Source organism: Cephus cinctus, unplaced genomic scaffold (assembly GCF_000341935.2).
Source record: "Cephus cinctus unplaced genomic scaffold, Ccin1 Ccin1_scaffold1333, whole genome shotgun sequence".
Taxonomy (NCBI): domain Eukaryota; kingdom Metazoa; phylum Arthropoda; class Insecta; order Hymenoptera; family Cephidae; genus Cephus; species Cephus cinctus.
This window is the reverse complement of record NW_014333751.1, coordinates 611851-636248: the sequence shown is the minus strand read 5'-3', so window position 1 is coordinate 636248 and position 24398 is coordinate 611851. Positions and strand designations below refer to the sequence as shown.

General features: G+C 41.9%; 2 protein-coding genes across 15 annotated transcripts in view; one reads left to right on the top strand and one right to left on the bottom strand.

Moving 5' to 3' along the window:
• Window positions 1-818: 818 nt before the first annotated feature.
• On the top strand, window positions 819-3340 carry LOC107272962 (DDB1- and CUL4-associated factor 13). 3 transcript variants are annotated; one of them, XM_015750681.2, is made up of 8 exons: window positions 819-894; window positions 980-1149; window positions 1274-1671; window positions 1746-1914; window positions 1977-2124; window positions 2225-2525; window positions 2613-2776; window positions 2861-3340. In XM_015750681.2, the coding sequence occupies exons 2-8, from the start codon at window positions 1080-1082 to the stop codon at window positions 2946-2948; spliced, it is 1338 nt and encodes a 445-aa protein (XP_015606167.1). In that variant the 5' UTR covers window positions 819-894; window positions 980-1079; the 3' UTR covers window positions 2949-3340. The 3 variants fall into 3 exon arrangements, with proteins under 3 accessions (XP_015606167.1, XP_024946014.1, XP_015606166.1); XM_025090246.1 differs by having other exon boundaries at window positions 859-1004; window positions 1078-1149; XM_015750680.2 differs by having other exon boundaries at window positions 880-1149.
• Window positions 3327-24398, bottom strand: part of LOC107272961 (tensin-1) — a 132771-nt gene continuing 111699 nt past the window's right edge. For 7 of the 12 annotated variants that reach the window (XM_025090241.1, XM_015750673.2, XM_025090240.1 and 4 more), the window contains 6 exons: window positions 8514-8660; window positions 7546-7743; window positions 6831-7270; window positions 6444-6662; window positions 6173-6365; window positions 3327-5460 (listed from right to left, as the gene is read on the bottom strand). In XM_025090241.1, coding sequence (XP_024946009.1) covers window positions 5251-5460; window positions 6173-6365; window positions 6444-6662; window positions 6831-7270; window positions 7546-7743; window positions 8514-8660 — 1407 coding nt within the window. In that variant the 3' untranslated portion in view covers window positions 3327-5250. Of the gene's footprint in view, window positions 5461-6172; window positions 6366-6443; window positions 6663-6830; window positions 7271-7545; window positions 7744-8513; window positions 8661-22582; window positions 23810-24398 lie in introns of those variants that run through there. The other 5 variants (XM_015750674.2, XM_025090242.1, XM_015750675.2 and 2 more) reach the window with 4 other exon arrangements.

The following is a 24398-nucleotide window of genomic DNA, read 5'->3' as shown; positions in this document are numbered from 1 at the left end:
TTAGAAGGTAGAAAAATAAGGAATAGAGTTATAAAAGTAGAGAAGAAATAAGAAAAGAGATAAGTAAGAAAGTAAAGAATGAAGGATAAAGAAATAAATATAGAAAATGAAGAAGGTTGGAAATGGATGAGAGGGGTGCTCCAAGAGATCAGTAAAGGAGACCGGCTCGAGGAAGAATGAGCGCTTCGAGCTCGGGGACTGCCTCGAGCGCTCTCATTACCATCCGCCTGCGCTCCCTCTCGCCGAGTCCTGCGCGACGAATTTGCGCGCACACAATTTTGGACAACTTCCAGTACTTCTAAATATGCTTGGTCAGAATTTCCGATTTCTAAGTGTTAATATTTTACTTTATTTATTTAATTAATTACTTTAATGTTCCCAACACCTAATTTATTAATATTTCAGTTTGAATGTAATTTATTTGGGACATTCTACAATTTCAATTCAATTTTTATTTACTGCGTAAATTCTGCGAGATTTTTATTTAGCCTCAACTTTATATTTTGAATAAATTTTGAAAGTAAATCAAGATCCAATAATATTTAATAAAAATTGAGGTGCTACACGGGTGTCAAGTTGGAACTGACTTTTTTAAAATGTCTTAAAAATGTTTCAACAATAGGCTTTTCCAATAAGTCTTGAGAAGTTCTATAGTTCCCGGTCTCGTTCTAAGGATTGCTTTGGGAACCAGCGGTGAGTAGCGGAAAACCCTCTGCCCGCCAAGCTACGCGTTCGTGTTCCCGTTTACCTCGGCTACGACGGGATTCGTATTGTCGACGGAGGCGATGATCACAATATCCTACTTCCAGACTCGCCGCAACGATTTAGCGCCATGATGTTGGTATCGCCTAAAACCGGAGCGTTGTACATCTCTCCACTCATCTCTGGGTTGTGGTACGAAGGATCCTATCTGGTTTATATTGCTTTCTGGTTATTTGACATTTAAGGTGTATTTCAGAACACTGTTTTGATATTACAGTATTTGAAGGTGCAACACGTGTGTGGTTAGTGAAAATTCCTCTGATTTAAAAATGATTTAATATTTGCACACTGAATAGTTAATTGAAATCATTGAAGAAATGAAGGTCAAAGTATTAACAAGAAATCCTGATGAATATTTGAGGGAAACTAAACGAGACATACACAAAGGTAGGCAGATTTTTTAGTACAGCTTAATTAAGACGTTTTTCAGAATAATTATTAGCAGAAACTGTAGGTGAAATAATTGATTTTTAATGAAGATGATGTGTTACCTTTTCCATGAAACTTTTAGTTCCCAGAAATTATGACCCTCTACTACATCCTTTTGAAGCTCCAAGGGAATATACAAGAGCACTAAATGCAGTCAAATTGGAAAGAGTATTTGCCAAACCATTCATAGGAAATTTAGATGGTCATAGGGATAGTGTCTCGTGTATTTGTAAGCATCCAGCACGGTTATCTGTTCTTCTTAGCGGTGCTTATGATGGAGAACTGAAAATTTGGGACTTGCCACAAAGAATATGTGAGCGATCCTTTTTGGCTCATGATGGCATCGTTAGAGGTATAGCCTTTACTGCAAATGCAGAACATTTCATTACTGTTGGTGATGATAAAACCATTAAAACATGGAAAACAGAAAAACCATCTTTTGGCGAAGAAGAGGAACCAATTAAAACTATCGTTAGTAAAGTGAGTACAGTTCTGCGTTAGTTTTGTCAGTTCAGAATTATAACTGAATATTATCACTGTCATTATCATTTCAGACTATTATAACAGGAATATCACACCATAGAAAACGACACTTATTTGCTACATGTGGAGAAGTATGTCAACTTTGGGAAGAAACACGGAATGAGCCAATACGCACATTTAAATGGGGTGTTGACAGTCTACATGATGTCAAGTATAACCCTGTTCAATCAAATTTACTAGGTACTGTTGTTTATTAAATTAAATTTCATTAAGGAAATATTATTTACATACCCTTTTCACAGCTGCGTGTGCAAGTGATCGTAGCATTATTTTATATGATACAAGAGAGACTGGGCCCTTACGGAAAGTCATAATGAAGTTACGTACTAATAAACTGTCCTGGAATCCCATGGAAGCATTTTCTTTCACTTGCGCAAATGAAGATTATAAGTGAGTTGTAGGATATTAACTACTCTCTTATTGATAATTTATTGTAAAATTATCTGAGGTAAATTACATACTAATCCCAATATTTAATTACTACATTCAGTTTATACACCTTTGATACGCGAAAACTAAAAACTCCAGTAAACGTACATATGGATCACGTCGGGGCAGTAACAGACGTAGATTATGCACCAACTGGCAAAGAATTTGTGGCTGGAAGTTATGATAAATCAATTCGCATTTATGAAGTTGGTAAGGGTCACTCACGTGAAGTGTATCACACCAAACGAATGCAAAGACTAACGAGTGTCGCTTGGTCACTGGATAACAAATACATTATTAGCGGTAGCGACGAAATGAATATACGTGTTTGGAAGGCGCGGGCTTCAGAAAAATTGGGTGTGGTACGTTTTGTCTTTTTCTTTCCAACAATAAAATTACTTTTATTTTGTAAAAATACAGCACATGAATATTGGATTTTATTTCGACAGCTCAAACCAAGAGAAAGGATAGCTTTGAACTACAGTGAAGCTCTAAAAGAAAAGTTTGCCAGTCACCCGCAGGTACGCCGTATCGCACGTCACAGACAAGTGCCAAAACACATTTATAATGCACAAGCCGAATTGCGTACAATTCGTGACAAACAGAAACGGAAGTATGTAACATTTTATACAATACCTTAGTTTTTCATGAACTGATATCCAAGCTGTGGTACAATAAATTAATTTTTGTGTTCCAGGGAGTCTAATAGACGCGCGCACTCTAAGAAGGGTGCGATACCATTTGTATCTGAACGTGAAAGACATGTTGTTCGAGAAGACGAATAAAATATTGTATAAGAAACATAAATTTTCTAATAAACCGGCTATTGTGTGTATAATAACAATTTTTAACAAATACAATTCCACTCGACAAAAGAACAACATACAATGGCATTCGCATTCGATGAGTTATCTTCAAAGTTACACATGTGAAACTACACCATATGTCAAGTCCGTTGTATTTCTTTAGGTATTTACAGAATTATACAACACCCACTTTTCTAGGTAGCCTCATATATTTCACCGTAGAGGAATTGTTACAAAATGGGTTAACCATAATAGGATAAGAAGGTACTTCATAACACTAACAATCTACATTTGTATACAGAAACTATGGGTTTCGTAGTAATTCTCATATGATAGAATAAAGTGCAGACAGAATTATTTGTAATAAATAATTTTATTGTTTAATTATACAACGCATCGGTATAATGATTCTTAGAACGTTGCAAACCTCAAGCAGTGATTAATGTCTTGCTTAGCCTAGCTTACAACAGTTTATTTACCATTTCCACCATATATCCGTGTCAGACGGTTCTACCAGACTATAATAAAGTTCGCGTAGGAAGAACTACGTATGTTCACTGCAAAACACTTACTCAACCCACTGTTGAAGTATAATAAACTGTTGTAGACTCGAAATAATACGGCATGATATTTAGCGCATTTCATTGCACACAAAGATGGCGCAACCAATATGAACTGCTTAAAAGTATCCTTCGGCGTGCAAAGCGGCTCGTAAAATCGCTTCTTTTCTTTCCGTTTTCATTTACTGTCTCGATATTTGTATATATAAACAATGCGCGCAAACTTCTGTACAAGACTAGGTTAGTCGAGCGATTCGTGTACCATATCAATAGTGGCATTTCTCAGTCACACCAGATCTCATTTTTTCATTTTCATAATTCCGCCATTACATTCGTAATCAGCGAGTTCGACTGTCCGTTACTTTTTCACTGCTTAGCGATGCTTCCTAATTAAATATAAATGTCGTATAACAATAATTATAATTTATATACATATAAACACATTTACATCGAGGTGATAAACGTACAATGGAGCCGCGCGAAGCGTTTTATGGCGTCTATTGAATGTCTCTTATTTTCTTTCGATTTCATTTCTATTCCCGCTAATTTGCTCATTCTTCAGATAGTGAAAGTCAAAAAAAAAGAAAAAAGTTCGTTAGAGTATCTAGTCTCTTCAGTGGTAACGAATTTTTTGTTATACTTTATAAATCTTTCGACTATCTGTCGAATAGGGTTCTCACCCTATTGCATCACTAACCCTTATACGATTCTTGCGCGGAATACCGTTCCAATAGAATTTTTGAAAAGCATAACCGATATCATCTGTATCACTGTTGTATAACAAAATTCTATTAACAATGCTATACCGTATAAGAATCGTGTTGGATAATCAACTCACTCATGTTTCCACTATCATTACAAGATCATACAGAATATTAGACCTGTAATACGTACAATAACGTACATTCCAAATGTTCCGTATCATCTCGGAATTCCATCACTACAAAATCGGCTACACTACTTTCCTTATCCTTATCAATCAATGACTTAAAAGTATATATCACCGTGTCATGCATTTCTCACGAACTATTCCTTTCACACGATTTTATTTAAAGCGCAGTTTTTCGTTTCCATCTTCATTTCTCTTTCTCTCATTCGCTCATACATTACAGAAGTAACAGGAGGAAGTGCTTTACCGTTTTTCTACAAGTGTATCGCAGTCAAATAAGTCGGATAACACTTACGTGTAGATTATTGTATCGTTATCGTTAACGTTTACCCAGATATTATTCACTTACATAATATACCTGACTTCTTGGCGAGTAGTCTGTTAATACACATACTTAGCAATATGCGAACTCAGCTGCTTTCGTCTTCCCAGAAATAACCATCGTCCCAGATGACTCAAATAACGAATACTCAATTGTAAGTGGTAAGTGCGTAACGCACGGATAAGCGATTGATCGTTCTATTCACTCAGTACCAGCACCACATCAAACGTGATGCACTTTGCATATGCATACTAGTTACATACATTTCGTACTTCAACGAGACCGGGCGACGCTCTCTCTTTGGAGAAATCATCAGACTTCTTTTGATTTTTTTTTTTTCCTTTTAGCTACAGGGTAGCGCACAATCGTGTGACACTTTTTGCACTGTAAATATGTATGAAAATACACAATCGGTCGTCTTTCTGAGGGAATTTCTAGTCACGTAGATGCGCACCTCTCATTCGTTAAAATTCATGTAGTTTCTTGTTAATTTTGAAAGTGAAAAAAGATTTAGACGTTCAGATCGGCCATCATCTTGCGAAAATCTGCCAGAGTATTGTAGTCCGGGTCGGAGTCGATGTCTGCGAAATCTTTGTTGGAGTCGCTCTTCACGAAGCTGGGATTGTATCGACTCAGAGAAAGTGGACAAGGTAACAATTCCGGCATTACCGAGTGATGTGTGATCAGGGCAGTTAACGTTGTAAATTCCTTCGTAAATCCCTGAAACAAATTTCACGAATCGGCACGTTAGAACGTGAAGATTATTTGACGGCAACACGATACGTTATACTGACGCATGGTTTCTGGAATAAGTAAATTTTCTTTGGAAAAGGTGAAATTTGGGAATGAACGTCTGTCTGTATTTGTGACGACAAAGCTTTTCGTTAAAATAATGCAGTTCGATTTGATGGACATTCGTTAAATTGGATATCAGCAACTTTTGAAATTATGTCGCTCGGTTTTTTACCCTTGGATCTGCGTATTATACGTAGGCAATGTGAAGAGCGGTAAGGTTAATTTCGGAAATTATTATACATAGAAAACGGTGCCCTGGGAAAATGGCGGTAGGGTTGAGAGTCAAATGGATAGCGGGGAGCATTGATTTCCCTATGGTATATCTCGACGAAAAAAACCTTCATACGACTTCATATTCACGTCTCGTACATTAACGGGGACTCATATGCTGTATTTGTATGCGGATACAAATTTAGTTTACAGGATGTAGAGTTTCGTAGGAGTAGCAACGAGCGCAGTCATAATGTTAATAAGGTAAATGACGTTAGAGTAAAGAGCACAAGAGGATTCCGGTAAGGGTAAACACGTTGAACATTGTAATTCCTTTAGCGAGCAGCTGTCTTTTGAAGCGAGTTTTCAGGTCTTTCGTATAGTTGGGGTTAGTAGTGATTTGAGGCACTCAAAGTAATTCACATACCTTAATTTTGTATCCCTTGTTGGTACGCATAATTAGATAATGGGCTATTCCACTCGGTTGAAATTCACGTGGTACTCGAAGCGAGAGTGCGTAACATCCTGGTTTACTAGTGCTCTCTCGTACCATAAATGCTCCTTCCGGTTCTTGGCTCAACACTTCCAGCGTGATTTCCCTGCATAGAAAAATAAGAATACTGTCTTCAATCCCAGAACCATTGCTATACATAATTCAATCATTAGATTTAGGGTGAAAAGTTGTCTGAAATACTAACCTTGGTATACCCGCTTGGAACCAGGGAGCCTTACGTAGTTCACCCTCTTCGCTGCGGTTATTTAGACTATCGATCCTTTCCGGAAGTGGCGGAGGTGTAGGTGTCGAGCCATGAGTACTTCCGTCAGCAGGAACCGAACTACTCGAGGTACTTATTTGTGATCTTCTTTTAGACTTGAACTCTGTTTCCGTGCCTGAATTTGGTGAATTATGTCCTATCCTAAATTTAAAAAGAGGGGAAAAGGTAGTAGTAACACTTTTTGGACAATTTTACATAAAGAAGCTATCAGTGTATCTACCACGTTGCAAAGATACGTAAATGATAAATATATCCATTATATATACCTAAATATATCTATATATAAATATATCTATTATACATATATACCTATTATTCTCGATGTTGAAGTTCTTCGTTGTGATAGACGCATTAATGGAGTTGTCAAGACTTTCCGAAGGTGCGATCTTGTTATAGGGCGCCCTCGTTCCTTCGGAGTCGATGATGGCCTCATTAATGTACCCACCGGAATGCGGCCTGTTCGTTGGACTCGTGGGTGTGCTACTTCCGCTAACCAACGGACAGCTATCATCCTCGCCGTTCAGTCCAAGAACATCCCGTCCGCCCGTCAAGCCCATCGCCAGTCGTTTTATCAACGGCGGCTTATCTGTTAACCTCTTGTACGAGTTAAGCTCCGTCGGCGAATTGCTTTCATCACTGCTCGGCGTGCTCTGTTGGGAGATGCTCTTTGGCCCATCCTCGTTACTGATCGGTCCCAGGACATTGGTAAAATTGTGTGACGGCCGTAGACCCGGTATGGAATTCGGTGTCTGAAGAAAAAAGATAAAAAGAAAATTTCAAAGCGGAAACGAACAAGCTTATTTCTAGTTTACTGGAAAAAAGTAGCTTTATGTATTAAGCCGGCTGAAATATACAGGAGGCTCGCGTGACCCGTAATTACACGATGATTATCGTTCAAGGGTAATCAAGTTATCACGTACGAGATCCACGCCTTGTAAAATCCACAAAAATAATCAGACGTTCTTTCTCTCTGAAAGCTGCGACTACTACTTTGGGATTTATGATCATTCCGTTGCAGACATACCTTTACGCTTGCAAGACGCAGCGTGGGCGAGCCGGCACTGCCGAGCTGAACGTTCATGTCCGCTACGGACGAACCGCTTCCAGTTCGGAACGTGGGCGACGTTCGACTTTTCAGCCACGAATTTGACGACGGACTCCTGCAGCCACCCACCACGCCGCCGCTACTGCCAATCGCACTGTCGCTTCCTAACTGTTTGTTCTGCAAAATGAGACACAAGACTTTTATTGTCAATTTGCGTGTCTCGTCACGCAGGGTCCGTTCTTCCGGTTACCACGGATCGACGGTGACGCTTTATTCCGTCGATACGCATTCCCTCGGTTAATGAAAGGGAGGTACGGTCACACGAATTACCATCCGTGAAACCAGCGAAGCTTCTTACGAAAGGCTGACTACGCTCACGTTGTCGTGTGTTAACTGTTTAAGTTGGTAACGCGACGGAGCTGGGCTCGGGTCAAATTTATAATTAACACTGCACATAAATGGGACAGCCGACGGAATATCTTTGGAAGGGGCAACGACGCATCGAACCATAAAACCCATGAGCATTACTCATGCGACCGTAGACAGGTTTTTTCAGGTGTATTTACTTATGGTTATGACTTATTAATGCTCTGTATGTATAACTACTTGGTCTCGTTATTTCCCAATTAAATGGTAAAAGCGCTCAGGTTGTTAAAACGACTTTAATTATATTTCAAAATTGTACGAACTGCATCGAGAGTGGTAAAATATTGAAAGAGCTGTATAAACGGACATTCAAAGTTCAGCAAACATTTTCTCAGCTGTCTTTCCTTATAGCCATCTACTGACTCATCCTGCAGATGCAGCACTGACCCAACACAACGATTCTATCCAGTAAATTGCCAATGTATTTCCTCCAGCCTCCTCCATTTCCTTTTAGCAGCTACATCCGGACACTACCCCATTAACTAACGTTAGATATCGTACCAAAAGAGAACACAACATACCCAAACGGTTCGATGCTCCTGTTTATCCTTGCGATAGGCTGGTGAAGATTGGGCTGAGATCACCTCCTGAAGAATCGGTTGGCGCTGGAGCTGCGCCACGTAAGCCATACGAAACGCATTGCCGACGATAGTGTTCAACTCTTCCGCCTGAAATGATATAAATAATTAGTCAATTAAAAAAACAATTATTCTTTGTGACATACTCGCGTGACATTTTCAATGCTACGTGAATCGAGTGACCCAAATTCGACGCTCTTTTGGTGACGGATCGATTGAGCTGACGAGCAATTTTAATTAATTAATTGAAGGTTTGGGAAACTCGACGCTACACAGCGATCCCAATGGATTTGTCGTCCCATAAAAATGAAGTAACTCTATATCGTACAGCATATTGACACAAGTGGCCAAGTGCTTTTTATTACTCCGCCTCAACTTGACCTCACGTTTCCAATCTATCGTAAATAGTATTTTCTGCAATCAAGAATCTCGATATACAACCTCAGAGATATTTAATTAAAGCCTAGAATAACATTTGGAATTTTTATAACTGCAATGCATCTAGGACGTGCATGTTTTACGATTAAGGGACTTCGGCATCCTCATAACGCATTCGAGTCTCTGTCCAGCCAAAGTCCGGCAAAACAAACGAATCGAGTTTGCGATACTCGGTAATCCATATCCTACCACAACGTTCCGGAACGGGGATCGATCCGCCAAATAAACTACGTAGAACTTTACATACGCGGTAGTAGAAATACTGCGGCATGTATGGACGACGTATGGAAGAGAGTCGAAGTCTGGTGCATCTGATGCTGGTACGGTACACTCGGCACTTGCCTAAGCCGGATATCCGAAATGGGAAGCGAACAGGCGTACACGTACGTCTAAACTGCACGTATGTGAATATGTCTGTACAGCTAGCAGCATCCGTATCCGCGTGCATCTCACAGCAGGAATTCAACGTCGAAGTTCACGTTTGATATTCACAATTTTCTAGGACGCACCAAGGAACTTCAGCAGAAATCGACTGCTACGATTTTACCTCCATAGCTATTATATTTCTATCTATATCTACTACTATTTGGTCGATGGAATAGCTCGAGCTACCCATTTTAAGGTAGCTGCATTACGATATTCGGAAATGCACTTCGATACTATTAAGTTTCATGCTCATTCGGCTACTCAAATACTCGTCTCCTACGGACTACCGTTCCTCGTTTCTCGAATAGATGTAACAATCATGAATAACACTCAGCACGTCAACATATGCGTCGTGGTACCACATGCTTTTGGTAAACGTTCGTGTAATGCGATACGATCATGCGTTGCATCTGTCACCAATCGTGAAATAGAATCTAGTTAAAAGTGTCTATAATGATTTTATGCTACTGTACTGAAATTCGAGAGACGCGTATACACGCTTTTAGGATACGTCATATTACAACCTGTTGCACTGAGGTACGTTATCTTTGATTAAATTGACGTGACGTGATGGGCAATTTTAGCGATTACGTTGTAGGTCTCGAAGAAGGATTTCTCACTAACAAAGCTTGAATATCTTGCACAGGATGTGTAAAGCATTGACTGCGATCAACGCGTACCAGAAATACAGTCTGCATTGTAGCATTAACGAGATGTATATGGTACATTCATATATCCGCTTGGAAGAAAGACAGCTTAAGGATTTAAATGCAAAAAGCGAGTCGTACCCTGAGATACTGGCTATGGTAATGACAGACTCGATTTTGATTTTAAAATTGATTATAGCTCATTCCTTCAGGATTACATGGCAAAGCTTACACGGTTTTATTTAAATGACGCTTTCATTTTAACGACCATTTTCGGATGGTCCAAGCTGTCGCAGAGATATTGAACTTTCTATTATTATGATGATGATCGCTCCTTTGCTTGTATGTTAATTTGAAAAAAAAAAGAAGCTAGTTAGGTAAGAACCGGATCGCCTTCACCGACTTTGTGCCGTTGCGAATTTAATGTTAAAAACACGTATCACATGGAGCCATCGTCCGTTTATACGAGCGTAAGAATAAATGAGGACGCCAGCTTCAAACGGAGAATCTGTCTGTTAAGAGTTTGATCGAGTTAACGCAAATTAATTCGTTAACAAGGTTTCTTTGGAACTAGTTAGAATCTCATGGCAAACTTGAAAATTGAAGACTTGTTCTTAGTTCGAGGACAGGCATATATATATATATATAATGTTAGCATCGACGTAGCATCGTTCGGACTTAACGTAAACCTGATTCAAGGACCATTTCCATAATTACCTTTAATATTGCATTTGAAATTAGGCGTGGGAATACATTTCCATTTCTAATTTAAAAAATGTTAAATCCGCAGAAATACCCACTTTTAATTCGGAGTAACCAAAGAAATACGAATTACCATGTAATCTCCGCTTAAAAGTATTATCACGGAGATACGAAGATTTAACCTGCGACCTAACCCGGAAGTTTGCCCTACAATACAAGGATGAAAATGTACAATCGACCTGGTTGGCCGAGTACGGTGAAACTGCATTAACGTAAATTCTTCTCTTAAAGCGCAAAAGCTGTCGCGTAAACACAGTTTAAAGCTGCAAACATCGTTCGTTGCATCGTGCAGCAATGCAGTTCACGATGTTCCCGTACGAGGTTGAAAATCTGATACATGGCGCGATGCTTATTTAATAGAGTCTCGCGCTAGGGCGTGCTCAGATTGCCCTCTGCAACAGCATCCAGGGGTTTCTCGTTATATACAATACTTTGAAATGAAGCCTGTTGCGTAATCCTTGGTTTAAAATTATGATGGCAGCTAGGTTTGTACGATGCGTTGTAGATGCTGGCGCCGCAGCTACACTTCACAATGCTTAATGCAAGGGCCACTGAGCCAGGGACGTAATGTCGTGGCGAACTGGTTGTTGGGGCGAGCTTAGATTGCATTAATTTATGGGTACGTGGGAATATATTATACTTGGTATTACCCAGGTAATAATTAATATGATCCATATGTAGTATATCTATCTCACTAGTGATTTTTCTCGGCTTTGAGATATACTGAAGTATCAAGGGATCCCTGGTAAAATTACGGGTTCTACACATTTTGTTTTTCAGATAAAACGGTTTTATAATATATTAAGCATACAGAGTATACAGTGCACGGTGAAAATATGTACGAGCGAATTTAGCCTGTGCAGTTTTTTGTGGTCGTCTCTAAATGAGAACCGGTCTTAAATCGAATTTAATTAGTCTTTTGAAGCCGAGACGCACTTCCTGTGCGTACGTATACTCATATTGATCGTTCAATACGATTTTCTCGGAGGTTGATGCGTGTCAATTAAGCAACAATGTGCGAACTATACAACAAGTAGGACTGTATGCAGCATCAAACCGTTATGAATTTAAAACAGTAAGATAATGAAGATCAGTCGATGTATTGTCAAAGTGTTGAAGACGTATTCATATCGTCCTGGGAACATAAAGAGGATAATTTATTATCCTCAATCGATTTCGTCGGGAAGGAACTTTTACACTTTTTCGTAAAATATGCGAAACGACTAAGGAAACAGTCACTTTCATGTAAAATTATAATGAGAATCTTGAAGGAGTGCCTACCGGATGTGTCCCTACGACCTTCCTGCACGCGTACGCCGCGTGCTGGCTGCCCTTAACCCTTCCTTTACAAGCTAATGTACATAGTAAGGATAGGTATAAATGTCTCTGCCCTTACGCCGTTTGACCCTTTTCAGAAACGCCACAGAGGATTTCATCCCTGTGGCACAATGCGACGTCTTTCGCAGGAGTTCATGCTCACAGTAATGCCAACCCGAGGACATTAATAAGCAGGGAGACCACGAACACAAGTTTCCGCAAGTAAAAGAGCGATCCTAGGGACAGGTCTGGTGTGTGAATGTTTGCCCGTAGGTGGTGACCATGTCGCGAATCCAATGTGGCCGTCGGGTAAGTACGTCCATTGCTCAGTCAGTCGTAGAGGCGACGTTTAGGTATGCGTAAGAGATGGATGCACTGCCGTGGTACGTAGGTTGGTAGAACTGTGTGCAAAAGGGTCTTTTTAAATGCAGACGTAGCTGTGGGCGAGTCTAGGGTTGCGTCATGAGTGCTTATTACACTTTCAGAGCTTGCATTTGCACTGGTGGGCGAAGACTGACGGGAGCCTTGGTTTCGTTATGCGAAGAAGCCATTGCGGCGAACCTGACAAAATGATGGTGCCAAGGGCTAGAAGGATGCGTGGGATTATTTTGACTGTCTTCCTCCAGGCCCTATTTTTCAGTCTCGCCGGATGCCGGATACTACTTTTGGATGAGGTAGACAGTTTCCTTTGGCTTTACCGGTTTCATTTTTAACCAGGGCTCATTCGAGAGAGCACTGAAGTTGCTACAGGCTGCTATAGGATGATGAAATCCTTTTCCCGGATACCCCTGATTCTCTGCGTCTGGTAAACGTTTCATCGCGCACACGTGAACCGGCCGGGGAGGAAGTATAGGTCGTTCGTCTAATGCAATTAGAGAGGAAGTTACGCGTGACGTAAGCACGTTCGTGAAATATGTATACTTTAAATACTGGGACTTTTAATTTTATTATATGAGAGGCGCGACGCTCTACGTTCTACGAGGAACGGTAACACGTGCGTGACAGGTTTTGCTAGTGGTCAGGAGTCAAGGGACACGTCGAGTCAAGGCATGTCGCAATTCAGAGATGGGTACTGAAGTTCTATAGACCCTTGGACTTGACCGAGGCTTCGTCATTGACTACCAGGAACTGGTTCGATATGCACGATGTATATGGGTTAGCGCACCAGTGGTGAGTTCGAAATGTCACGTAAATGCATATGGAAAGTTTGTCAAACTTATACGGTAAGATAGAGTAACAGGGCTGCTCAGTGATTATGAAGACTTTCGATTTTCACGGTGAGACTCTCTGGCAGGGTCCGGGGTCAGCCGCTGGAATTCGCAATGAATCGAAGGTAATTGGATAAGCGGTTCCCAAAGGAAGAAACGAAACTGTGGTTTGCATTGAGGAAGGCCAGTAGAGAACACATTGCGACCACGTGGTAATGACGGGGTACCTTGGTCCGTCTACCTCAGACTGCCGTTGACCGCGGACCTCAAGAGGATATATTAATGCGTATAATGCAACGTGAATTGCTCGCTCGAATAATTTCATGGTTTGCGGTCTTGAGGTCAAGTCGGACAAGAGCGGAGGGATCGAGATATTTCAATTACGCTGGACTTGTACAAGGGATCGGATCAAGATTCAATAGTTCCTACGGTTGGTAGTATACTAATTATGAAGTAAAAACTCCCATATAGTTATACGTTAGTCATTCAAACAGCCACCTGCATAAATCTTCATATGAACTAAAAATCAAAGTCATACCGTGAAAAATTATGTTTGTTATGATGAAACGTACATTGTGTGTAATGTACGTTAAGTATCGTCAATGAAGAAAGCAATGGAAACCTATGAGAAACCGCAGAGATAATTAGCGATGCGGTTGAGCGTTATGAAAATACAATCCTTAGGTTCGCTATTACTGTGTAGTTAATGCGTAAAACCTGGGCTCTTGTGAACAGCGGTTTTTCGCTGGACAATTTTCCATTGCGAGATGTGCATAAAGTGCTCGTCAGCAGTGATGTGTGAAGAGCCACGAAACGAGGACAGTGTAGATAATGGATACGTATAAGCGTTTTGTTAAATTTCCTGGCAAGAGTACGACACGTCGAAGATTCGCAGCAGTTTAATGGGGTGTTTCGTGTAACTTAATCGTTCGCTGTAACGAGGGCGCGTTTTTCGTAAAACACATTTTCAGGAAGGCGATCGGATTTTCCCTTTTACGGGAAAACGTAAAGGCTTCGTGCCGCGTTAAGGTTTAAAGGGTCGTCGTTGATCGAGTGAACTGAAAAAGGGATCTCCGTTAGGGCGGAATGCTTATCGTAATGTATTCAAATGAAAATTAAATAAAGTACTCTTAACTCTCTTTGTGCTTACGGTACCTTACGAATCCCTTCGTGCGACGCATACTAATAGGAACGGAGTGAAAAGCAACGGGTTAATATAACGAAATTCCTCAGCATCACGTTATAGTCGAATCTTACATCTCTCGAAGCACGCAACGAGCAGATATACTTTGGTAGCATTCATTATTTGTTAGTGTTTTTGTTAGGAAAATAAATAAATAAAATTTTTACTCAGACAAAGGAATTGAGTAATTTCGATTACCATCCAGTCGTTATTCGTTTTGATCCAACTTTTACCTTCTCTTAAAGGATTTTGCAGATTGTTTCACAGACTTACGTAATAAACGCAAGACTAACGATACATGGTTCGAGTAATCGAGCGTTCACACCGTTATTCACTCTAGTGTCTTCCAAGTGGAATGTACAGTTCAATTGTACCGTAAAATCCCACTACTTCTTATATTCGCAGATAATAGTATTATAATACGAGAAAAGCTGAAGAAACATCGGCAGATGTTAATGAGCCGCTCAGTGCACACATCGATTAACTCCACTTTTTGAAAAATCTTAAATTTAAGTGTCAAAGCACTTGATATAGTCATAACTTTTTATATTTATAATAACTTTCCTGAATAATAAAGATTAGCACCATTAAACGGCAAAATTTGTTTGGCCATTGAATAATAAGTAATTTACAATATACATTACTTCATCGCATTTCTCAACTTTTTGTTTTATGGAGTTAATCGATGTGTGCACTGAACGGCTCTTATGATTATCCACGAAGTGGATAAACATAACAGTAAAAAACGAAGATCGACTAGCCCGTGTGTATCATTGAATTTTCTTCGTAGCCGATGTCGATCAGTAGGTCAATTGCGCGATCCGATTACGAGAAACAGGCCGAAGGAACGAGTGGGTTCAGTTGCGGTAACGCAACACTGATAAACTGCTTACGACCCTCCTTTCTCGTCGAAGAGCAACAGTTCCCTGAGGGTAGAAAGGAGGATCGTAGCACGTGAAGGAAGTTGCTCCTTCCCGTCATACACCGTAAAATAGCAGGTCTGCCAAGAGGGATTTTTGTTATTACAATGGCTTAGTTTCATAAATGTTATTGGAGTTGCTAAGGCGGCACAGTTAAAATATGCCATGGCCAGAAATAACTCAAGGATCTCTTATGGTGGTTACTAATGCTAAAATCTTAGTATTATATATATATATATACTTATAGGTTTATTTGCGAAATGGATTTCGTAATTTGGTATCCTGCAGACCCTTGAGGGAATGAGGTTGACAAAAAAGCTTGGAGAAGACCACAACGCGTGCCATAGGATGAGAGGAGTGGCAGGAAGAAAGGCTGACGGGATAAGCCGTGACGTAGCTTCCGTTCGTGTGTCCTGGAGATCCATTATGGAGATGTGTATCAGGGCAAATAGAGAAGGATGAGTCAGTCCCCATAAGAAATTTAACTATATACAATGTTTTTGACATTGCACATTGAAGCGTATAAAGGTACAGTAGACATTTGGAATTGGGTATGAAGATATGCAATTGTTGGACATCGGTATAGAGTGAATATTTGTATTCCCGTGGGAGATACACTGCTTTTCCAGCATGGTACTCTAGGATCTTAGCCATGACGCCACGAGTATCGTTGCGTACGTCGTACGGAGGATCGTTTTCTGTTTTTGTGATAAAGCTGTAGGTTTGAAGTCCCACGAGGATGGGACATGTGTGGTCTTGTGTATGGTGTATCATGTATCGCGAGAAACCGGGTATCCACACGCAGCACATAATATTATATACGGCAAGCGTCGAGGAAACAGGATGAGGGAACCATCATGGGAAAGCTGCTCCAGGTCAGGAACGATCTGGTAGCGTGGGAGACTTTAGCGCGAGGCGATCATAGCTAAGTTCTTCGATTCTTCTCGACAACCAATGCGTTCGCTGCTGCTTGTCCTCCAGCGAGAGATTTTCTCGATCCGAACGCCCAAGGTGAGGAATCGCTGCCTCTGAAAGTCGTGCATTGTCGACAGTCGAGTGGAGTTGTCACCGCGAGGATTTATCGTCTTTGGGCGGGCGAGGTTTGTACGGTGTAACATTTCTAACGACAAAGCATACTGAATTCCTTTTTCAATACCGAGACTGAAAAGCTCCCTTGGGAAGTATTTCTACTGGAGATCTCTGAGCTTCATGGTACGGCTTTAGAATATACTATACATTCTGTGGTGCGTGAACCTGGGCTAAGACTCTTGACTCTTCGCCACGTATTTTTCGAAGTATCAAATTCTTCTCTGTAGCAGGTGGGAGATTGGCCCCCTTTTTTTTTCCTGTGGGAGATTGCGCACGCCCAGTAATCTGGATAAGGTATATCTGAACAAGATTCAGGACTAAGAATTTCGAAACATTGGGTTTCGTTCAAGGGACGCAGGTGCACCTGATTCTCTGATTGATTTTCCCTTGGTGAATCTTGGGAACCATGGTAATCTACTCGTAGAGATTCTTCGTAGGAGGACAGGTGTGATAACATGTTAGAGCACCTGTCTAATCGCTTGGTGCCAGGATCGGGGTCCCTCTAGCTATTATCCTCCATCGATGGGCCTGTTCAGCGACCAGGTGCTTTTGGCATAATTCGGCTCGGAAGGGTCCGCAGGGATGGCAGTATCGAGGGAGATGGGAAAGGGAAAAGAACTCGAGGAGGATTCAGAAGGGCCATAAGACTCGAGGAACAAGAATCGAAGTGGACCGAAGGGACGGTGGACTGCCGTGGCTTTGCTCCGGCGTGACGGGCCACATTCCCAGCATACCATGCGGTCACGGCCATATCTTCCATTCCTCTAGAATCTTCCCTTCCTTCTTCGCTTCCCTCTCCCATTACAGCTCGATCCTCCCCTCACTTCTTCATCCTCTCGTCCAGCATCTTAACCTCCTTCTCAGCCGGTTCGCTCCTTCTATACCGATCCGACGGACCGTTCCACCTCAACTTCAATGTCCACCTCCACAGACCGGCTTCACATTCGACGCAAAATGCCTCACTGAAAGCGACAGCGTCACGTACGATATCCCCATTCGTGTTCCGGTCACAATTCTATCCTCCACGTGATATTTCTACTGCCGAGTCTCCATGGGTGTGGGACTTTTTGTTTACAGGCGAAACGATACGGCGCTCCTTTCGTTATCAGGAATGTTTTTGATGGTCGTAGGGATCAACGTAGGTCTAGCTGGTCATCGTTACGAGCATCTTTTCCTTGCTATTGGTTACAAGTTCGCTTGATTCGAAGGGATGCTCGTATCTGTGAAGATCATTCAGTTTCTAGAATATGGCAAGAAAGGGGGTGATAACAGGACTTGCTTTTAGACGACGTAATAAGTATAATCGATTGAAGTTGCAGTTCCGTTTCCCGATGGGATGGATTTCCGACGTGAAGCGCATGGCCGGAAAATTGTTTGACTGCTCGATGAGTACTTTGCTCGGCGTGACGGAAACCTCGGCAAGATTGGAAGAGTTATCGGAGCGGATCGTAGTCCAGTAGAGGTAACGGGTCTTTGATCAACAATTAACACCAGTGACCGCGTCCACGTCCGATCTTCCGTATGATCATCGGGTGAGCCCTCGAGACAGGCTAGAACCCCCTTTGCATTTCATCCCTTGTACTATCTCATAGTCAACCCTTGACGCTTCAGAGAGTCTACACAAATTGCCAGTGGGATAATGACCCAGCAGTCTGCTGATAGCTCTGGGAAATGAAGCTACCGGAGTAAAACGTACCACTTCCGCCGTCATGCTCTTTTTCGATAGATACTCATTTTGGAAATACGGGTAACCTGCGCCACTACTTTATCCTAGTACATCCAAACGAGATGAGTAACATTTCAGCAGATGCTGAGTCCGCTGTATCTTACGCCGATCACGTCTTTCCGTCAGACGTGTCTAAACTGAAAGTCTCTAAATCTGACGAAAAAATCGATGGATTACGTCAAAAAAAAACTAAACCATAGACCATTTTTCAAAGGATCAGTAAGTACGCTCATGTGCAATGATGCTTGCCATTGAGACCTCTGCTAAGTCTATTCTTTTGGTCCTTCAAGTGGCTGGTGAGCCACAAAAAGATGGTCTTCGCTGCTCCTTTCTGTGCACGTAGGCACGTCAAGCTCACCCTTGTCTTCAGAATATTTTATCCAGTATAGAAGAGTGTACGGGGGTAAACGGATCTGACGTACTCTCGTTGCAGTATGTAATGTTCGCAGGAGGGTTGTGCGAGAAGTGTTTTGTGCAGAACTGTAGGACAATGCACGATGCTGCCAGCAGGCGGCCGCGCTGTGAGTTTCGTATGGGTCGCCCCAGGCTAGGCCACCGACTCAGGACAATGGGGTTCTCGTCGAAGCACAAACTACAGTTTCATTAGTGTTCATGACTGATGAAATTAAGCTGTGCACTGTGGTATGGTTTAGTATCACGGTTTCGATTTGGTTAACGTGCTTGCAGCTTTAATCAACTGAGAGAATGATGATGGCAAATATTTTCACCATGGAGATATATATATATATATATATATATATATATATATTTCAGAAATTGGGCTAGTGATAATGCAATTACAAAGATAATAAAATATGGTCATCATATGTCATTATCTCTATTCGATAAGACAAACAAGATGTGGACTTATTAGGGCATGATACTAATATTTGTGTCTTAAGATTCTGGGATGCTGCGTGTTTGACAGAAAAGTTGTTTTCTCTAGAAATAATTACGAGCAGGCGTTGAATCGCGGTAAAGCGGTTTGTTGTTGATAAGACTGAAGATTTCTTTATGTACATGTCGTGTTGGCTCGTTACAGTTTAAAGGCGGTTTCTAAGTCTGGCATCTGTCTCCCAAGATTATCGTTTCTGGCTATTAGTGGATCGCGTATTAATAGCTGGTATAGGGCCGGAGATAGCGTGTTGTAAGCTTAGACTGAAGTAATTTATCGACTCGGAAGGTTTGGTAGTATTTTGTTCTATTTGTACCGTAATCGTCTCCTGTTTATCAAAAAGCATTACCTTCTGGATCGCTATATCGATTTATTTTGGTATATCGACCTGATGGAATTACTACTTTGGTTGGTCAAATAAAAAATTACATTCACCATTTGGGACTTATTTCGGTGTACATTATGTGATTTGCATCATGATCTAAATCGTTTCTAGCTTATCATCTTCATTTTTTTATATTTCATAATTTATTGAAGTACTCTATAATTCAATGAATAGGAAAGAATCAAGCAAATTTCTACCAAGTACAAGCTATTATTCACTAGTACTTCAGTTAATAAAAACTAGTATCATACACAGATCACGTGCCGTCAGGATTTACATTTTCCGATTGGAGGACAAAATAATAATAATCGAAAATAATGACAGGAAACACAGGATCCCATTTCTGCATTTCTGAACCATACCTATTTCTACATGCAGACGGAGATGCAGATCAAAGTCAGTCGAAATGGGTATACTAATAGGGAAAGCACGAGGCGAAACAGAAGTTCATGCGGCATGGGTTTAAAGTGAATAACGTGCAAGTGTTATGGCGCGTTGTGCATCCAGTGAAAGTTAGACTAGATAGGCGTAGAGCATGTGTGCAAACTCCATAGAAACGTAAGCGAGCAGCCAACCAGTCATCCCGACAGGTAAGCCGCAGTGTCACCAGGCTTTTGGTAAGAAAATTCACCCCATAGGATTTCAACTCTCGAAGGTTCCTACCCGAAGTCACATAATACAGCTGTGACCTGCCCCCATTATGCCTTATTTACTGAACTGAAGAGATGGAAATGAACTCGTACAATAGAGTTAGGACGAAGCATTCAGTAGTTCTATGGGTAGTGTCAATTATATTCTCGTGCACCAAGATTCCAGACTCAAAGGAACACCATAAAAATGGTCCTCATCGAATCGAGCGAGGAATCTCGATAGCCAAGAGAATAACGACTGTAAGGACACATGCAGGACCATCCAGGTTTTCTGCCAGTGGGTACCCATTATTACGTCCTCACGAGGAACTAATGTGTTATTGAGGAGCTGCCAGGTGTAACTTATGCCTCCACTTCGAGTTCATATTATACCTAAGCCTCTATGAAGTACTTCGACAATAGTGCTCCTTTGTGCGCTATATTCTATTGATGTCAAGAGAAATTCCGTAACGTCTCCCGCGACGTGGAAGACGCTCGTCCTCGAGATTTCGTTTGAAACGTCTTCGTTCCGAGTACCCCGAAGCCGGATCCTCATTTACAGAAGCGACGAGCTTTGTTTCCTCGTGTCAAGTGGTCCACGGGCACGATGGCAGCCTGACATATGTGTTACATATGCAGGGACTCTGTGCTCTATGAAAATAGACTGCGAATTCGTGCTCTAATTTTTCAGCTAACATATATAATGTACAATACTGCAAGTGTTTGTGTCGATTGCGTAACACGTCACCAAGAACGGTTCTTTCTTTCGACTTATAAGTGTCCACTAGAGCAGATCCAATGAAAGTAACGACAAACTATTTATAACCTGATGAGTCATCATTAATACGTATGCCCGTCGCGGTCACGACGTCGAATCGAGCACGCTGATCGGGCAGGAAGGTATAGAAAACCGCAGGCGGGAACGAACGGAAGAGATGAAAAAAGAAGAGGAGGAACGACGGTAAAAAGAAACAAAGAGAAACACGTGGACCAATGGAATGGAATTCTTAAACGATTTTTCGAGCGTGCAACGCAAACATCCGAGCGTGATTGCATATCGTCCTGTTGGATGACTAAGCTTCTTTGCAGTCAGGCCACTGTTCTTCGAGAAAGAATGCAATGTAGGTATATACTCTACGTGAAGCACCGTAAAGCCACGGACTTCCTCGCGTCTCTCGACCCAGCAGCATTAATTTACGTAGTAAGAGTGTCCGCGTTAATTTCCTTCTGGGTAAGGTCATGGTTCAAGTAGCAGCAATTAATGTTCCACGTTTTCTCTGCTAATCTTTTAATCTCGTTCCCCGGAGAGCTATCTAAACCGTCGCACTCGTAACTGTGGGAACGACAACCCTATAATAACCATATTGCATTGTGAGGATTCAGCCTCGTTGGATCGCGACCGCGCTACGCGTAACCAAAAGACGATTAACTCGGAGCAGCTACGGAAGAATTTTCAATAATTGATTAATCCTGGAAGTGCCTATGTTTTTCATATGTCGTAACAAAATCTTATGGCATAATAATAATGAAATGATTTTAACTAAATAGCGAATACCTTCACGTTCATTCACGTTAATATAATAATACTGCAACGATAATTATAATTTTCACATATAAGATACTTGCACCGATCTGAATATTTTGTATCAGATTGATACTTCCTAATGGATCATTCTCGCACATACGCCCTCGTTTTCACCGATCTCCTGATAATGCATCTAAGGATCTTCGAGGAAGGCACCCTGCTGTCGAGATATCAGTGCTATGCAGGCGCTCTATCGGCAAGCAGGCAGCAGAAGGAGGAGTAAAGAGGCAAGAGGCAAGGAGTCTACATGAGGCATCCGATGCCACGAGCAGTACGGAGCTGAGGAATGCGCTCGTCCGATCCCACGGCTCGCCTCTTACCTCGCAGACGATGCTACACCTATACGACTAGTCTTTACTTCTAAGGCTTCTGCACGCATTTTAAAAGCAGTCTTTCGATCGATAGTATCGACTCTCGTTCCTTCCATTCAGTCGCATTGGTCCCTGACTATTAGGATCGTTCGATTGCTACGCGCCGGTTGCCCCGGTATCGAAGAAAAATGTCTGTCCCGTTAGATCTGGCTCTGTGACTATATTTCAGCTCGTAGTCTAGGAATTCTTGGTGGCTCACGTATACGCGAGGAATACACGAGGCATTCCGAGATATTGGTTATCCATTTGTAATATTTGCCTTTGAGGACGAGTGACAAGTTTACGCGAGTGCATCTGGATATAAATTATAGACTTTGGAAGTCAGTCTTCCTAGACTTGTCGATGAGGTATGGGATATTTTCTAGGGGCTCTTTTTGGTTTATAATGTCCACTAGGAACTGTCAGGGCCGATTCTCTTTCGTCACACTTACTTTTAACTTTTGAGTATGACCGCACTGACAGCAGCAATAGGACATGTAGTCTGGCAGTGCGGGCATGAATTTGAGTTGTTCCTGCTGCTGGGAATACTCATCGACGAGCTTCCGGTAATGCACCCTGAAGATGGGTCTCGTAGTGCTCTGTGAGCCCTTACCGAGGCGTCCCATAATCGCGAAGAATGCGGCTAGGGTCCTGCGCCTGCGTGCGAACCTCCTCATGCCACGGGGACCGCTTCAACTCTTCAGCCTCCAACTGCCGTTCAAGTAATCCTCCGACTCCGCTTCTATAGCTGCGACTGAGCCGCTGCCTTTCAAAGCTCAAATACACTACGTTCCAATCACGGTATCACTACTGAGAACACTTTCTAATTCATATAGCACGGTACTTTTAGCACTGCATCCAAACTTTATGAAAAATTTATTATTCACTTTTCTACCGGGTGAACGTTTCCCAACGACTTCACTGATGTTACCGATCGCAGTGCGCACCCCGATTCTCGGACACTGTCGTAGCGCTACTTTTTATCGTATCTTTGGAAAGGACCTGTACGCGTCGATGGAGCCGGATATAAGATTATAGATTTTATAGGATTTTCTAAAACGAAATGTCGTGTATCCGGACGGTTAAGTCTTCAGGAATCTAACTTTGGTATGTTTCTCTCTACTCGCTGCGAGCCGGAGACTTCAACAGCATTCTCACGGATTCATTGCACTTCGGTATAAGCAGGAGCGTACCACGGGCTGAATAAACTCAGCACGATTTTTGTTTTCACACGGATAGCAGGACGCACCAGATAGTAGTATCAACGTTAGGCGGGATTATCACTGTTTCAACATCACTCCGGCAAAGGACTTGGGGTTCTTGTACAGCGATAAAGAGTGCTTTTAGCATTGCGAGCTTAAAGAGTGCAGAAGAACTCGTAGAGTACACAGGACACTATTACCTTAGGGTATTCAGGAACCTCGTGTTTCTCGCATGAACAACTTCACTCCCAATGAACTCGAACGTTTTACATGCCGATCCAAGGAAACCGGTTAAAGACTTCTCTCGCCTTCTTGTTTCGACTGTCACTCTTGACCAGCTCGTAGCGAGGATTAACCGTCCTGGCGATTCCAGTTTTTGAAAAAGGTACATATATATATATATATATATATACACACCCACCTAGAGCAGCCTAGCCGGACTGCATAGCATCTCCGGTACGTAGCGAGAGACTGAAGTCGAAAGAGAACATGCAGCAGCCTACACGGTTCATCCCCACCAAAGAGTCTCTTCTGTGGCCGCTTTCTTGCTCCAACTGCGGCATTGAACACGTTCAACGGCAGCTGGCGAATACCACCTCGACTGGCCGAAGCGATCGTACGAGTTTGCGATTCGCGTTCTTTGACCTCCATGGGTATAGGCACAAGATTATCTTTTATATTCGGTAGCTAGACCGTCTCCGCCATTCATTTCCTATTCGTGATCGGACCTTCTTCATCGGCAGGGACGCCGAACGGCCCCCACTCGAATTTCAAATGACACTCGAATACGGCAGCGATTTCCGTTATTTCATCCTTGTACTTCGGCCCATTCTAGGCGGCAGAGTCAACGATTCTTTGTCCCTTTCTTTTTCCCTTTTGTCTTTTCCTTCTCACTCAACTCTTTTTTTTTTCTTTCCCCTTTCATGAAACTTCACCGCTTTGAACGCTCCGTGGCGAGAATATCAATCCATTATCGTCATTCGACGAAAGACCGTTTTATTCTCTCATTGCTAGAGAGACAGAGAGGGAAGAGAGAGAGAGAGAGAGAGAGAGAGAGAGAGAGAGA